Consider the following 14,959-nt stretch of genomic DNA (forward strand, 5'->3'; position numbering starts at 1 on the left):
GCTGCGACTGCTGCTGCTCAAAGTGTTCGGTGCGATGTGCAGTCTAGACGCTGCCCTCATCTCCACCCTCCTCAACTCCATTCTGCCCATGGAGCTGGCCAGAGACCTACAGAATGACACACAAGGTGAAATCATGGGTCTGTTTCCTGCCTCCTCTTTGTCGACACACAATTACTAAAGATGTTTTCTTTCCTCAGAGCACCAGAAGATGTGTTACACAGCTCTGGTACTGACTATGATCTTCTCAATGGGCGAGCAGGTGCCATATCATCACTATGGTATGAAAAAGCCTTTCTGACATATTTGTGAAAAACTATTTTTTCTTTAGCTTCATTACAAAGCATTTTTCATCTCATCTGACAGATTTTCCCAAGCTGAACAAATCTGCTTGGGTTGCGTGCAGTGAAAGGTGCATTGAAATGATCTTATATGCAGTGACAAAGACATGATCCTAATCCTCCCTGCTTCCAGAACACTTGAATGCTGACTTTGTTCAGTTTCTGCTGGATGTTGTGGAGGACGGGCTTCCCTCTGATCCCTCAGAGCAGCTGCCCGACGCCTTCCTGAACCTCCTGCTGGCCTTCAACCTGCACCACACAAGTGAGAACATCCCCAGTAGATCTTTCAGACAGAAGACATTTTGAACATACCTGGAAAAGATCAAGTACAGCTAAGGAAGTTATCAATTGCTGCATTCCATTACTTTTGACATCTCCATGGTCCTGGTATTGTTCATGCAGAATGAGCTTGAAATGAGTTTTGAAGAGATTTTATGTCTGTGTTTCGTCTGTGTCATCCAGCACCCAGCAACAATGTGATCATGCAGGAGGTGAAGAAGAAAAATCTCAAGATCCTGTCCGAGAAAGTGCTGCTGCTTCTGAACAGAGGCGGTAAAAGAGCATTGTTTGTCATATTCACCCTTTTTTCAGAGTGCCCTCATCTTTATACTTTGCATCATTGTTATATCTTTCGTCTCCAGACGACCCCGTGTGTATGTTCAAACACACCCCGCCTGCACCACACTCGGTGCTTAAGTTTCTGCAGGATGTTTTTGCCAGCAGAGAGACGGCTGACATCTTCTACCGCACTGACATGATGGTGATGATCGACATCGCTGTCCGCCAAATATCTGACCTTTCACCTGGAGACAAGGTGAGACACCCACACACTGTTCTCTGGCTTTTATGAGACTATCTCTGCTTCACAAACAGCTTGTTTGCTCGTGTGTTTATTATCTCTTCTCATTTTCTCCCTGTGAAGCTGCGGATGGAGTACCTCTCCCTCATGCACTCCATAATGCGCTCGACGGACTACCTTGAGCACCAGCACCGCCTGCCCGACCTGCAGGGGGCACTGCAGAGGATTCTCAGGGAGGAGGAAGATCCGGGAGAGGAGGAGGGGAGCGCCACAGCGAAACAGATGGATAAGCTAATTGTAAAGCAGATCTACAAGGAGTTCCCGCGGATCTGTGAGAACCAGGACTAACCATATCTGTATTATGCTCACACACTGTAGTCTGCTCCCATCTACTGCAGGGAGGTACGATAAAGCTTGAAAGAAGATGAACTGATGTTTGATGGGACGCCCTGTAATCTGTGCCAGCCTGAGAAGTAAACCAGTTTTGCCAATGTGTTCTTGGACTCATAGTCCAGATGTTGTCTAAAATATGTTGCTGTTTTTTTACAGCTTTCTCCTCTCAAATAAGTTTTATTTGAGTAGTTTGAAGGATGTCTTTGGTGAGTGTCAAGAAGGGAAAAATACATACAATGCACCCAGAAGAACTGTGAGGTTTAGTCATACGTGTACATTAAAAATAGCCAAAACCTAGGCCAAGCTTACAAGCTATTCTCACAGTGAATTCTTAGCAATAATAACCTTGAAGATCCTACTTAAAATGATTAAAGTAACAGAACCAACGACTTAACCTTATTCTAACCAAATCAAATTGATTTTAAAACAAATCTTATGTTTTGTTATTAAAAAAAGGCAGATTTGAAATTATATTCAAATTTATTTTTTAAAAAGCCACTGCCCCTTTATGTGCTTCCCTGATAGTGGGACCAAACTACTGTGTGTTACTGAGAGCATTTTTTCTTTTAAAGAGTACAGTGCGCCCAAAACTGACATCCTCTTTCCTCCACCCCCTAATTCAGTATATTTAAAACTAAAATCAAGCTGGACAAGTGAACTATCATAGTGAGAAACAGCACACGCTGACTCACGTGTTATCATTACTAAGCTTATGGCTGGGTAACTTGCTGCTATATATTGAGTCTCTCCTGTGGCTCTGTCTGGTACGTTTGTCTCTTTTTTGCTTTTCAGACACTTAAAGATGATCGCTCTGTACTTACATATCCTAAGCTCCTCAAGCGTCAGAAGTCATTGACTGTTTACAGAGTAATGTCCGTTGGACTCAAGGGTTTTGTCCCTATGCTGCATTTACATTCAGCCTAAGTTTGCTGCAATAAGGCTTTTAACAACTTGCTGTAACATATGAGTATTGGCTGACGTAAGGGGAAAAAAGTGTTTTGCAGATATTATCTAAAACAATTAATTAGCCAGTGCTGTTTGTTCCAGTTAATCTCAATGTCTTACTGAAAATCAAGACGAGGCAAAACAGGGCATTTCTTTTATCTCCTTGTGGTCTTATTCTTTTAACAGCAACATATCTCTTGACTTATTTCCTCCTTATAATGTAGCGATTGATGTTGTTCTCCCATGTTACACTTAACTTGTCTGTTTTTGTCCCTGGCATGGCTTTCTCATCTGGAAATGTGTCTGATAAGGTCGACACATTCCAGAAGTGACATCAGATGTCCAAGTTCTCATTCATTCACCTTTTGTGTTCATCGTTTAGCGAGATGAACGTTTCCTTTCCATGATAATAAATCTAATAAAGCTATATTTTAACAGTGGAAGTGTTCAGAGTGGTTGTCTTTTTTACTTTTACCCTTATTAGACATAAAATAAAAAACACAAAATTATTAAGTCAATAAAAAGACAACAGATAAGATTCATGACAATGAGCACAGACAGTTCAGCAATTCTCATTTTTATTGTGAGTTCTTGTTCACATTTGTGCATTTTAAAAATATAGATATATCAAAAACAATATATTTAGTTATATAAGTATGCTTTAGTTTCCATACATGTATATATGTATTATAAATATATACATTACACATTTTATCCCAGTATGTATACCTTATATGTAATATATGTATGTAATAAATTGTAAATATTATTTTATATGATAATGTTGCACCCCTCCTTTTTCTCCTCTTCTGTATCTCAATATATACCAATGGAAACACACATTAATATGCATATATAATATGTTGTTATTACATAAACAAAGAAATAATTTTTCGTAAAGGAATAATGTTGCATTTAATATTGTATTGAAAGATAATTAAAATATGTAATTATCCTACGTACAAAATGTGATGGATGAAAACATTTAAAAAACATTAATAATGATAACGTAACAACAACAATAATACTTGAGAAATAAAATGCAGTGATATAAAAGCCTGAAATGAAGAAGAAAGAAAGAAAAATTCCCATATAAAACAAACTAAATACACACATTTATACTCACGTAGATACTAATATCATGTCGTTTGTTAATCTGTATAATTTAATAAATTCAAATTTCCACCCGGACACCAAAACCGGACGGACGTACCGGAGTAGAGCTGTTGTTGCAGTAAAACCTGTCCGGGTAGATAAGTGGGTGAAAGGTCCAGCACGCTCGAGTGACAGCGGCGCGTTAACAGCTCTCACACGGACACACACGGACCAGGGCAGGTGAGGGGTTGCTTCCTTGTTGTGGTGTTTGTTTGTTTTATTCTTTTTTTTATCTGTCGTGTGTCAGTTTCACTCTGGTGGGGTTTTCTCTCCTCGGCAGAGCGGAAAGCAAAAATGTCCAAACAGCCGCAAGCGATCAGCCCGGCGAAGAACTTCTTCGCTGGAGGCTTCGGAGGAATCTGCCTCGTCTTCGCCGGACACCCCCTCGACACCATCAAAGTAATGCGTGCACAGTGTGTGTGTGTGTGTGTGTGTGTGTGTGTGTGTGTGTGTGTGTATTCTCTCACACACTGCATTTCCGTGTTGACCCAGCGGAGACAAACATGCTCCTTGTCAGTCAGGTGTGTTCATGTGACTGCAGAGGTCAGTGTGAGCTTAGTGCAGCCGCTGACCTTTGACCCACACTCCCCTGAACATGTTCCCAGTCCACTGATCCCAAGTGGACACGTCAACCAGCTCATATATATCAGCAAACATGAGCTTACTGCAAATACGGTGCTGTGTCTCTTTCCTTCCAGAAGAATTGGTGCTGTTTAAACCAGTTCTTCTGGTTCATATCCACACAGGATCTCTGGAAGCAAAAGGCTGAAAATTAAAGGGGTCTGAATATGTTCTGAATGCACTGTATTCATGTTTCTGGCCACCAGGCACATAATATTTTTAATAATTCACGGTCCGGCTTGTAGTTGGTGTTCAAGTTCAGGATGAACGTATCGGATGCATTTGAGGTCAGAGGAGTGTTTCAAAGCGTTTCTTATCAGGTACAAAACTCCTGCCACATGTGTCCTGTTTTCTCTCTGTGTGAAGAAAAAGCAAACATCTTTCTTTCCTAGGTGCGTTTACAAACTCAACCCAAACCCAAACCTGGAGAGAAGCTCGCATATGCTGGAACCATTGACTGTTTCAAAAAGACCTTAGCCAAAGAGGTGAGGACGCATCAGCTTTAACAAAAAAACAGAAGGTAAAATATTGTCCAAAGCTTTTTCCCCTCTTCATACCGGTTTCTCCTTCTTCCCTCACAGGGTGTGAAAGGTCTCTATAAAGGCATGGCCGCCCCGATCGTTGGAGTCACACCCATGTTCGCCGTCTGTTTCTTTGGATTCGGACTCGGCAAGAAACTGCAACAGAGAACTCCCGATGAAATCCTCACGTGGGTGTCTGCTCGGTCGGCGGCGGCTTTAGTCTACAGTTAATTGTTCCGATCACTCCGAGGGTGATGACGAGCCTCTTTCACTTGTCTCGTGCAGGTATCCACAGCTGTTTGCAGCAGGGATGTTGTCCGGTGTGTTCACCACGGCCATCATGGCTCCTGGAGAGCGAATCAAATGCCTCCTACAGGTCAGAGGTCACTGTGTGTGCCTGTCTGTGTGTTGTTTGTACATATAAACAGGATCTAATCTGTGACCCTTGAAGAAAAAGATCTGTTATTTCAACAGACTATTCCTTTATTGCTACAAAATCTGAAACGGCTGTGACTTAGGAGAAAAAAGACTGTGCAGTTAGAGTGAAATTGTGTTACAGATCCAGGCGTCAACGGGGGAGGCCAAGTACACTGGAGCCATGGACTGTGCCAAACAGCTGTACCGACAGTCTGGAATCAGAGGCATCTACAAAGGCACAGCTCTGACTCTCATGAGAGGTGCGTCTTCACTCCAATAGATCCTGAGTCTGAACAAACGTCACGACTCACTGTTAAGTTTGACCTCTAGCGTTCTTCACGCCTCGCTCCATTGAATATTTACAACGGGTGGGTAGAATGATGACAACGTAGTTTGAAACAGTCAGGGACGTGGATCTTGTCACACAAAACAAACATCTCTTTACCATTTAATATTCCATTACTGTGTAATTTAATTCATCAGACACATATTTTCATTGTCTTCCTACTTCAACTTGTCGACAATGTTTCTTTTTCTTGATACAGTTTTGTCTCCTTTTTTCTTTTTCTTTTTTCTAGTGTGTGTCATGATTTTTTAGGGCTTTGCGGTTTAACGTGCAGTACGATGTGTGTGTAAATGTGTCCGCTCCACCACGAATGAAAAGAAGCACAGTACAGCTACAGATTGTTCATATAAGAACTTTGGGTAAATCTGACCATTATCTACTGGGTTATTTATCTAAAACATGTCAAATATATATATAATATTGTGAATATTATCAAGGTTATGGTGGAATATTTTGTAGCTGAAATGTCTCCTTTTTGTTCTGTGACTCAGATGTTCCTGCGAGTGGGATGTACTTCATGTCCTACGAGTGCCTGAAGAATTTCCTCACGCCAGCAGGAAAAAGGTACTTGCTTTTTGTTTTTTCCTCATAGTATTTAAAAATGTCTGTTTAAAAAAAAACCCAGTGCAGTCGAACCTGTGCTCTTTTTCCCTGCAGCCACAATGAGCTCAGCATTCCCAGTGTGTTGTTTGCTGGAGGAATGGCCGGAATCTGTAACTGGGCTGTCGCAATTCCACCCGACGTTCTCAAGTCTCGTTTCCAGACAGGTTGCTTAAAATTCTCACATTTTGCCTTTGACTTACGACTTCTAGATAAATGTTTTTTACTTGTTGTTAAAGATAACTTGAATTGTGTCAGTGGCTGTTTTCATAATGTGTCTCCTCCTCAGCTCCGGAGGGAAAATATCCCAACGGTGTCCGGGACGTGTTGCGGGAGCTGATCAGAGAGGAGGGCGTGTCCTCGCTGTACAAGGGCTTCAACGCAGTCATGCTTAGAGCTTTCCCCGCTAATGCAGTGAGTGTTACTTCACTTATTTGTCGTTTAAATTGACATTGTGAAGCGCCTTGGTGAGCTGGATGGTACATTAGGCCCTTGAGCACAAGGATGATAGAGAGGGTTTTGATTATCAGTGGTTCAGTTTGGATGTTTGTTGTAACGAACATACGATACAGTCACTGGTAGTTGTGCTGGGAAAAGCACAGGCATCAATATCACTAAAGTTCAATGCAGCTGACATAATCCTTAGTGATGATTAAAAATGTAGGAAGAGTCAAAGCAGAGAAGTGACTTGAAATTAAGGGAAAGTAAAGCAGCGACGACCCGCAACCAAGGTCGCAGAACCCTGGATGATGTAACTACATGGAAAATATATTCAACCAGGATGCTCCTAAAGCAGATATCAGTTCACACCAATAATCTATTAGACAAAAACTGTAAGCTAACTTCAAATTTACACATTAAGTGGCTTATTAATATGGGTTCATCAAAAAAACAAAAGGCAAAATTGTTATTTGCGTAGCTTAGCTGTGATCAAATACTACATGTAGTATTCTACATTTTATCACAAACAAATAAGTAATTTATTTCATCATTGTTTAACACAAGCTGAGCATATACTCTCTGTCTCTTATTTTTCAGGCTTGTTTCTTAGGATTTGAACTTGCGATGAAGTTCCTGAACTGGGCAGCACCGAACCTGTGATGAAGGCTCAGCGTCGCCTCATATATGAATCCCAGGAACAGACCTGTGACTCAACGATGGAGTCATTAGCAGTTCACACACACATACACACACACACACACACACACACACGCACACACACACACACAGAGAATCAAACAATACAAAGAGATTTTAATAACTATCCAAGAATGTACTTGATAATCTCTGAAACCTCTTGGTACTGTAGAACACATGGAGCGTTCAGAGCTGCCGATGGTTCAGTGCGGAGACGTTGTCATGACTCTGTACTAGTGCCAGTACACAAACGTACACACACAGACAGTCGAATGTTCTTACTCCTTTTCGTTTTACTTGTTTGGATTTTTTTTTTTTTATTCTCTACTTTTTTTATTCAATGAGAAAAGGAGTCAACTGAACATGTTGTGCCTTACCTTTTGTTATCTGCGAGCAGGTGAACATATCAGGGAAAAGGTGCACTTTGTTTCACTGTGTGTGTTCAGTCTCTCAGCAATACACACCTTCAGACTGTCCTTTGCATTCTGTACGGTCACACACAAACACACACAAACACACACACCACTCAGTGACCACTGATACCAATGTTTTGTTTGTTGAGTTTATGGGAGTAGTCATAAAATTAAATGAACAGTATGTGAATGTCGGCATGTATAGAAATAAAAATATGAATCCATATTTAGGAATGATACTGTCGTGTATTTTTCTAAATTCTCTTTTTAGTTGTTTTTACTTTAAAAGAAAACTATAAACCATTGATTTTAGTGCCATAAAATATGACAGTATTGACTGTAGATGCAAATAATACAAAAACAAATGAGTGCATAGAATTTAAAAGAAATAAAATAAAATGCAAAAATTTGTCAAGTTAAATCTGGAGTACGAGACATTTAGATACAAATGTAATATAAATATGAATGTTCGCAGTTCAAACAAGATCACCCGGTGTGGACTAAACCTGTGAATCTCCCTCTGAGTTTTGATTCTGGTGTCTGTGGCAATGCTCTTTAATATCCTCAATTATGTTAGTTTGTCCAATTACTTCTGGGCCTCTGGAAATGGAGGGAATATGCATAAAAATGGCTGTAGTTCCTAAAAAAGGTTAATGTGATACTTTGTTTAAACGACTACAATTCAATCACATCTTGATTGATTAATGTCAAATCCATTGTGGTTGTGTGTTGAGGAAAGAATTACAAAAGTTGTGTCACTGTCCAAATACTTACAGCCCTGAACAGGATGTAAACTGCAGAGGTAAACACTAATTTCCCATAATTTCTGCACCCCGTTAAGTTTTAAGATGTTTTTAGAGTTTCAATGTAAAAGCTGATTTTCAGGCCATATCATCAAATACAAAAGCAGAATTCATCTGACAGACTTTAATTAACTGTTATGAAAAGTCCAGGTCAATACTTTCCGACCAGCTGTGCTAAATACAAAAAATCAATAAGCTGCTGAATGTGTGAGAGAGTGAGTGGGACACAAAGAGGAGGAGTCTGTCCGGACACAATGTAGTTGATCAGATCTGCACGACATTGACTGCGGCTGATGCTGAGATTTGACATTTTCAGGATTAACAACTGATCTCAGTGGAATTGCAGGTCATCTAATTTTTTTTTACAATCCAAATTCAACCTCTGACCTCTGAACTTAATAATGAGCAATGCTGAGATACCAGCTGGCTTAAAGGAGCTTTTGCAGGGATACACCGTGGAGGTGCTCCGCCGCAGGCCGCCGGACCTGGTTGAGTTTGCACTGCAGCATTTTACACAAGTTCTGGAAAACCAGAGAAATGACCAGCGAGCCAGGAAACACGGCGCCAAGCCGGCGAGAAAGGGAATCAAGTTTGAGACCAACAAGTCCACAAAGGATGATGAAGTGGAGGAGGAAGAGGCTGTTAGTGAGTATTAAATTATTACATGTACTCAAAAAAAGAACCTTTAATGTTAAGAAATGTCCTGTGACAACAAAGCTTCACGCTGTCAACATCACGCATAGGAAATGGAGAAGTCGTCTGCAGGCTGAGATTTGTAAGCTCACAAAAAAATATGTTTGTATTGATGCAAAGCTTCAGACTACAAAGTCCTAGTCAAGCAAACATCCGCGTAAATGAAAATCAGGCCATGTATTGTACAGACATAAAAAATGACAGGTCCACCTACAATAAGCAGATCATATGATGGGAACAAACCATACAACATAAAAACAACAACAACAAACGACATAACACACATTCACAATAAAGTGGGATGACCTTCTACTCGCTCAGCTGTCAGCTCGACTATTCAACTAAAACCAGCTGTCGTTCCTATATCACCCCATTTTCTTGCCTCCCTTCATTGGCCTTCCAATTAAATATAGAACTGATTTAAAATTGTATTAATTACATACATGGCTCTGCGTGGCCTGGCTCCCTGTTATGTAAGCGAGATGCTGAGCCACTATTCAAGTGACCTCCGATCATCTGCTCATGGTCCCTGGTTCCTATTTCAAATCCAGAGGTAAAATCTGAGTTTTTCTTCCTCTTTCCATCTGATCTGCTGAATCTTTTGGTTGTTTTGAAAGGCTTCTGAAAACTCATTTCTATAGCACAACCTTTTTGTAACACTACATTTGCCTTGAGTTATTATTTATTTTAGTTGCTTGTTTAATTGATGTGTAGCCTATGTGTAATGGACTGTGCTCCATCGTTATTATGCTTGTGTGTATGTATGCCTGTATTTGGAATATGTATATTTTAAACTATATGTGAAGCACTTTGTAACTATGTGTTTTAAAAAGTGCTGTACATATAAAAATAGTATAATTCTTTTTAATGTCCCCGTCAAATCTAATTTAGTATAGCCACCATTCTCTCTCTCTCTACAGAGTCCACCACTGGTAAATACAGTCGCAGAGTGTCAGGTCAGTGTCTGGAACAAAAATGTGCAATGAATACTAATTCATGTCGACCGTGGTATAGTTTTCTTAATTTGCTTGTCCTGCTGTGCAGTTTGTGCCGAGGCGTACGACCCTGACGATGATGAGGACGATGACGCGGAGCCTCGGGTCGTGCATCCCAAAACAGACGTGCAGCGACGCAGACTTCAGGAAGCTTGCAGACACATTTTATTGTTCAAAACTCTGGAGAAGGTAAAACAACCCGCATGTTATAACAAAGATTTGATGATGTCTTTTCTTTATCAGGCAAAATTTGACTATTTAATTTATACAGACACACACAGGCCTTTAATTTGTTTTACCTTTCTGCTCTTTCACTTTAAATTACAATTCTAATTGAATGTTTCTTCTCTTAAACCCTGTTTATGTCCATAACAACCTGATGAGTTGTTATGCTGTACATAAAGCACTTTGCATTGTTATTTTGTCAAATGAACCTGCCTCATGTCTTCCAGGAGCAGTTCTCGGAGGTTCTGGACGGCATGTTCGAGGTGCTGGTCAAACCTCAGGAGCACATCATAAATCAAGGAGACGACGGAGACAACTTCTATGTCATAGAGAAGTGAGAGATTTCACAGGATATTGTCTCCACTGTATTTAAACTAGGATGTTTAATGTTGTGTCGAACTGACAACGACCTTCTTACTCCTCTCCTTCTCCCAACATTTCCAGGGGTGTGTACGATATTTTTGTGCAGAAGGACAGAGTGGACGTGTGCGTTGGAAAGTATGACAACAAGGGGAGTTTCGGTGAGCTGGCTCTGATGTACAACACGCCACGAGCTGCAACGATCATCGCAACGCAGGAAGGCGCCCTGTGGGGCCTGGTGAGTCCAAAGTATTTGCAACCAAATACACTGGAGGAGTAAATTCCCTCTTAATGTACTGTAATAATATTGCAAGTAACATTTACTGAATGCAAAGGAAAACACTAAACCTCTGACAAGCTCATGCTCAGGCGGAGCATTTCAAGTCCACTGAAACTGAGGAACAGAAAACAGAAAAACAAATATTACTTATTTGGTTGGTTCCCTTTTCAGGATCGAGCCACATTTCACAGACTGATTGTGAGAAACAACGCAAAGAAAAGGCGGATGTATGAGGCGTTTATTGAGTGTGTTCCTCTCCTGAAGTCTCTTGAGGTCTGTATTGAAACATAAGCTCTACACAAACCCAGATCTTTGACTATACGGACATTGAGTCACCTGAGGCTTTAGGTAACTTCAGGTGACCTCAGGCATGTCAGCGGCGTGTTTGATTTGTCACCATGCTCCTTTTTCTTTTCACCAGCTTTCTGAAAGAATGAAGATTGTCGATGTTTTGGGGGCACGAGTGTTCAAAGATGGAGAGCTCATAATAACGCAGGTACAGTGTAGGGAGACCGGTTGTATGTATAATTTGTTTAAAAAAAAATAAAGGGTTGGTTTGACTAAATAAATAAGGTGTCTCTGCTTCAGGGGGATGAGGCCGACTGCTTCTACATTGTGGAATCAGGAGAGGTGAAGATTATGATAAAAAGCAAAGTAAGCACAGTGTTAACATTATTAACAATAACCTTATTAATCACAAACCGTTTTTAATCTATGAATTTCATAGTTTTTGACATTAGGTGGATGTGAAATAGTTCTTGTGTTACTGTATCTGATTAGATAAGATAAGACAGGATACTTTATTGATCCCCATGGGGGAAGTTTGGGTATTACAGCAGCCCAAAGACAGGACGAGTACCAGGTAAAATAAGAATAGAATAAAAATAAAATAGAATAGAAATCATATCATATGAAACAAAATAAGAATAAAATGGATCTATTTTAAAAAGTAGCAGTAAGTATCCTATGATGTGATCATGACATTATGCTTGGAATTATCTGCATTATTAATATTGCAATATGATGTAGTGCAATGCAAAGGCAGTATATTGTGTTCAGTATATGACACGGTACTGTATAGTGTTACTGTACTGACTGACTGTCTTGTCACAGACGCAGGCGAGCCAGCAGGACAGTGCGGAGGTGGAGGTGGCTCGCTGCTCCAGAGGACAGTACTTCGGGGAACTTGCACTGGTCACCAACAAACCCAGAGCAGCATCGGTGTACGCTGTGGGAGAGACCAAATGCTTGGGTACGTGTCTCATGTTCGTTTCGGCGTCAGGGGACTTTTAGCTGTTTGTATGTCACAAAAATGACTGCAAATGCCACAAAATGACTACAAGGAGACACAAGATGCTGTGATTATTTTTCGATGTGGCAGTTTTCTGTGTAACACAGGTGAGGAGCCTTATGCATGTGTGTGACTGTACCCAGGGGTCCACACTCCGTACATGCACAGGGTCAAGAGGTGCAGAAACAAACCAACTGTTTTGAAAGGCAACGTGTGATCAGCTATACACTACAGTTAAAGAAACATTATTTCCTGCAAATCTGAATTTATGTTGCATCATGTCGATTCTAGGCTCAACCTCAATCTATGGATGCTATTGCTTCACAACCAGGAAGAAGACAGGGACTGGAGTTCATTGCACAAGCCTCAGATTTCAATACAAGAATCTGGATTCCTGCTCTTTCACCCTGATGAAAAAAAAATACATATTTACAGATCATCATGACATAGATACATCCTAAATATACTGGTTTCTCATTTGACGTCATGTTGATGCACTGCACCAGATTAAAAACGCGTGGATCCACAAACCTCATACATTTAGGTTTTTGTCTTTGGAAACTAAAATGCCTGAAATTAAATTATTCTAAACGTCTGTGTTTTTTCTTCTAGTGATTGACATCCAGGCTTTCGAGCGTTTGCTGGGCCCCTGTATGGACATCATGAAGAGGAATATCTCCCAGTACAAAGACCAGCTGGTGGCGCTGTTTGGCTCCAGTGTAGACTTGAAACACTAGTTCACACATTTATAATTTAGCAGCATTTCATTCAAGCGTGGTAGCGTTGCATGTGATTATCTTCCCCTCGAGGTAAGTACAAAATAAAAATGTTCCTGTACCAATCTGCTGCTGACAGCTAAATATGTGTAAGTTGTGAGTAGAATACATTGTGTTTCTTATGTGATCTTGATAATCACCCAAAGGACGTCTAGACCACACTGATACTCAAATACACCTGACAATAAATGAAGTCCATGTCACACAGGTGAAGCTCCAGTTAATTCACTGGCAGTCCATGGAGGTATCGTACAGTACTTCACCTTCAGGTTTCTGACTGGTTGATGATTGAAATCAACATTGTAACTTTTTATGAAACCTTTCATACAGCTCCTGGTTAAATATTTTGTGTTTTATATATATGTGTGATAGGACATTTTGGCATGTCGCAACGGGCAAAGTACAGTTGTTAATGATAAAACTAATGATGGGCGGATGTTACAACACCCATGCTTTTACTATTTTGACAAGTCAAAGGTTATATATATATATATATGATATACACATCCGCCCTTGAAAAACCCTTTGAACAGAAGAGCTAACAAAATGAGACAAAGAACCCCAGCGAGCTGCTGTGCACACTGGTAAAATAGATCCGTCACATCTCTTGAACAGGTTTGTTCTCCTGTCGGTGTTGGAGCCTCCATCTGAGAGGCCTGGGTTGGAAAAATGTGTGTAATAGTGTAAAACAGGGCTGCACTCATTCTAACAGGCCATCAACTGTATAGATATAAGGTGAAGCTTGTTTTTGTGGTTTAAGGTGTGTTTACACTTTTTGTGCTCCGACAGACGTCAAAGCAAAGAAAAAGGGCCAAAAATGATCAGGTCCAACTAAAGGTATAGGTATCGGAATTATGTCACTGCCGACCATTGCTTCGGCCATCTTGTTTTATAATATAGTTATATGGATTCACAGGGAGGGACTTGTGTGTACTAACATTAACAAAGGACAGAGAACAAACAGAAGGAGTGTGACTCCGTTCTCTGCTCAGGTCACCATGTACACTTCACCTTGATGTAGAAAATACTTGTCTGCTGTATAAATGTTTCAGATAAACTTTCAAATTGATTTCTTTTTTTTAAATAGAATTAAGTGGAATTAAGTGTCCCCTTAAATTTGTTGTTAAACTGAACTCTTAGTTTCTGCAGTTTAGCCCAAAATATTAAATTTACAACTTATAATTAAGCTTTCATCAAAAGATGAAAATACAGAGCTGTCCAAATAGTCACACTGTAAAGTAAACAGCAGCGTACGTTCCCAACTGTCGTCCAACTCAGAATTGCGGAAAATGTTTTTGCAGTTGTTGAACACATTCTGTTACTGTACTAGTCATTTAATGGCCTCACTATTCCATTATACGAGGTGTTCGACCATTCTCCATTTGCACTCAGTAAAGAAAGCAATCAGCAACTGTTAACGCCTTCTCTTCTTTACTTGACCTTTGTCGTACGACACTAAGTATATACACACTCAGTTGGCAACACAGCAGTCCTGCAGTAGAGACTTACTTCCTAAAGGTTATAATCAGTTTCTCTTAAAACTATATGATCTGTTGATTTAACTGGATGAAATGTGCTGCCGTTGGGCTTTATTGTATTTCAATGATTCTGTCCACTCCATTTATAATGGTGTGTATAATGAAATTAAAGAAACACTCCCTAATTCTCCAAAAGGATCATTCAGTTGAAGCAACACCTCTTAAACTGATCATAACCATCATGGAGGTAAGTTTGTTGCAGAATGGTGTCATTTATCACATTAGTTTAAGCGAGGTGTACCTACTATAACAAACAACTCTTGCCAAAAACCCACACGACATAAAAAAATAAAGGATTATATCTCATATACAA

At 40.2% G+C, this 14,959-nt stretch overlaps 3 protein-coding genes across 4 annotated transcripts in view; all 3 read left to right on the forward strand.

Moving 5' to 3' along the window:
• Window positions 1–2,915, forward strand: part of LOC118309255 (NCK-interacting protein with SH3 domain) — an 8,883-nt gene extending 5,968 nt beyond the window's left edge. For both annotated transcript variants that reach the window (XM_035631150.2, XM_035631151.2), the window contains exons 8-13: window positions 1–125; window positions 198–278; window positions 472–600; window positions 801–890; window positions 980–1,152; window positions 1,261–2,915. The exon at window positions 1–125 is cut by the window's left edge and continues 14 nt beyond it. In XM_035631150.2, the coding sequence (XP_035487043.1) occupies window positions 1–125; window positions 198–278; window positions 472–600; window positions 801–890; window positions 980–1,152; window positions 1,261–1,485 (823 nt within the window). In that variant the 3' untranslated portion in view covers window positions 1,486–2,915. The remainder of the gene's footprint in view (window positions 126–197; window positions 279–471; window positions 601–800; window positions 891–979; window positions 1,153–1,260) is intronic.
• Window positions 2,916–3,668: 753 nt separating this feature from the next.
• slc25a20 (solute carrier family 25 member 20) lies at window positions 3,669–7,911 on the forward strand. The gene is made up of 10 exons (XM_035631206.2): window positions 3,669–3,810; window positions 3,911–4,029; window positions 4,644–4,736; window positions 4,833–4,960; window positions 5,058–5,148; window positions 5,332–5,449; window positions 6,027–6,099; window positions 6,193–6,302; window positions 6,425–6,549; window positions 7,174–7,911. Exons 2-10 carry the CDS (start codon window positions 3,925–3,927, stop codon window positions 7,234–7,236), a joined length of 906 nt encoding a protein of 301 aa, XP_035487099.1. The 5' UTR covers window positions 3,669–3,810; window positions 3,911–3,924; the 3' UTR covers window positions 7,237–7,911.
• An 862-nt stretch (window positions 7,912–8,773) lies between these two features.
• Window positions 8,774–14,936, forward strand: prkar2ab (protein kinase, cAMP-dependent, regulatory, type II, alpha, B). Its single transcript, XM_035631181.2, has 10 exons — window positions 8,774–9,133; window positions 10,102–10,137; window positions 10,226–10,365; window positions 10,629–10,735; window positions 10,846–10,999; window positions 11,213–11,314; window positions 11,463–11,537; window positions 11,630–11,695; window positions 12,155–12,293; window positions 12,945–14,936. The coding sequence occupies exons 1-10, from the start codon at window positions 8,890–8,892 to the stop codon at window positions 13,067–13,069; spliced, it is 1,188 nt and encodes a 395-aa protein (XP_035487074.1). The 5' UTR covers window positions 8,774–8,889; the 3' UTR covers window positions 13,070–14,936.
• Window positions 14,937–14,959: the final 23 nt, after the last annotated feature.

This window comes from Scophthalmus maximus, chromosome 6 (assembly GCF_022379125.1).
Source record: "Scophthalmus maximus strain ysfricsl-2021 chromosome 6, ASM2237912v1, whole genome shotgun sequence".
NCBI lineage: Eukaryota > Metazoa > Chordata > Actinopteri > Pleuronectiformes > Scophthalmidae > Scophthalmus > Scophthalmus maximus.

Bases quoted from the DNA above. Each gene is read 5' to 3' on its own strand.
- slc25a20 (XM_035631206.2), top strand. From the start codon at position 3,925: ATGTCCAAACAGCCGCAAGCGATCAGCCCGGCGAAGAACTTCTTCGCT. The intron at 4,030-4,643 runs GTAATGCGTGCA...TTTCTTTCCTAG, and splicing joins ACCCCCTCGACACCATCAAA to GTGCGTTTACAAACTCAACC. The intron at 5,149-5,331 runs GTCAGAGGTCAC...ATTGTGTTACAG, and splicing joins GAATCAAATGCCTCCTACAG to ATCCAGGCGTCAACGGGGGA.
- prkar2ab (XM_035631181.2), top strand. From the start codon at position 8,890: ATGAGCAATGCTGAGATACCAGCTGGCTTAAAGGAGCTTTTGCAGGGA. The intron at 10,138-10,225 runs GTCAGTGTCTGG...CCTGCTGTGCAG, and splicing joins ATACAGTCGCAGAGTGTCAG to TTTGTGCCGAGGCGTACGAC. The intron at 11,000-11,212 runs GTGAGTCCAAAG...TTCCCTTTTCAG, and splicing joins AAGGCGCCCTGTGGGGCCTG to GATCGAGCCACATTTCACAG.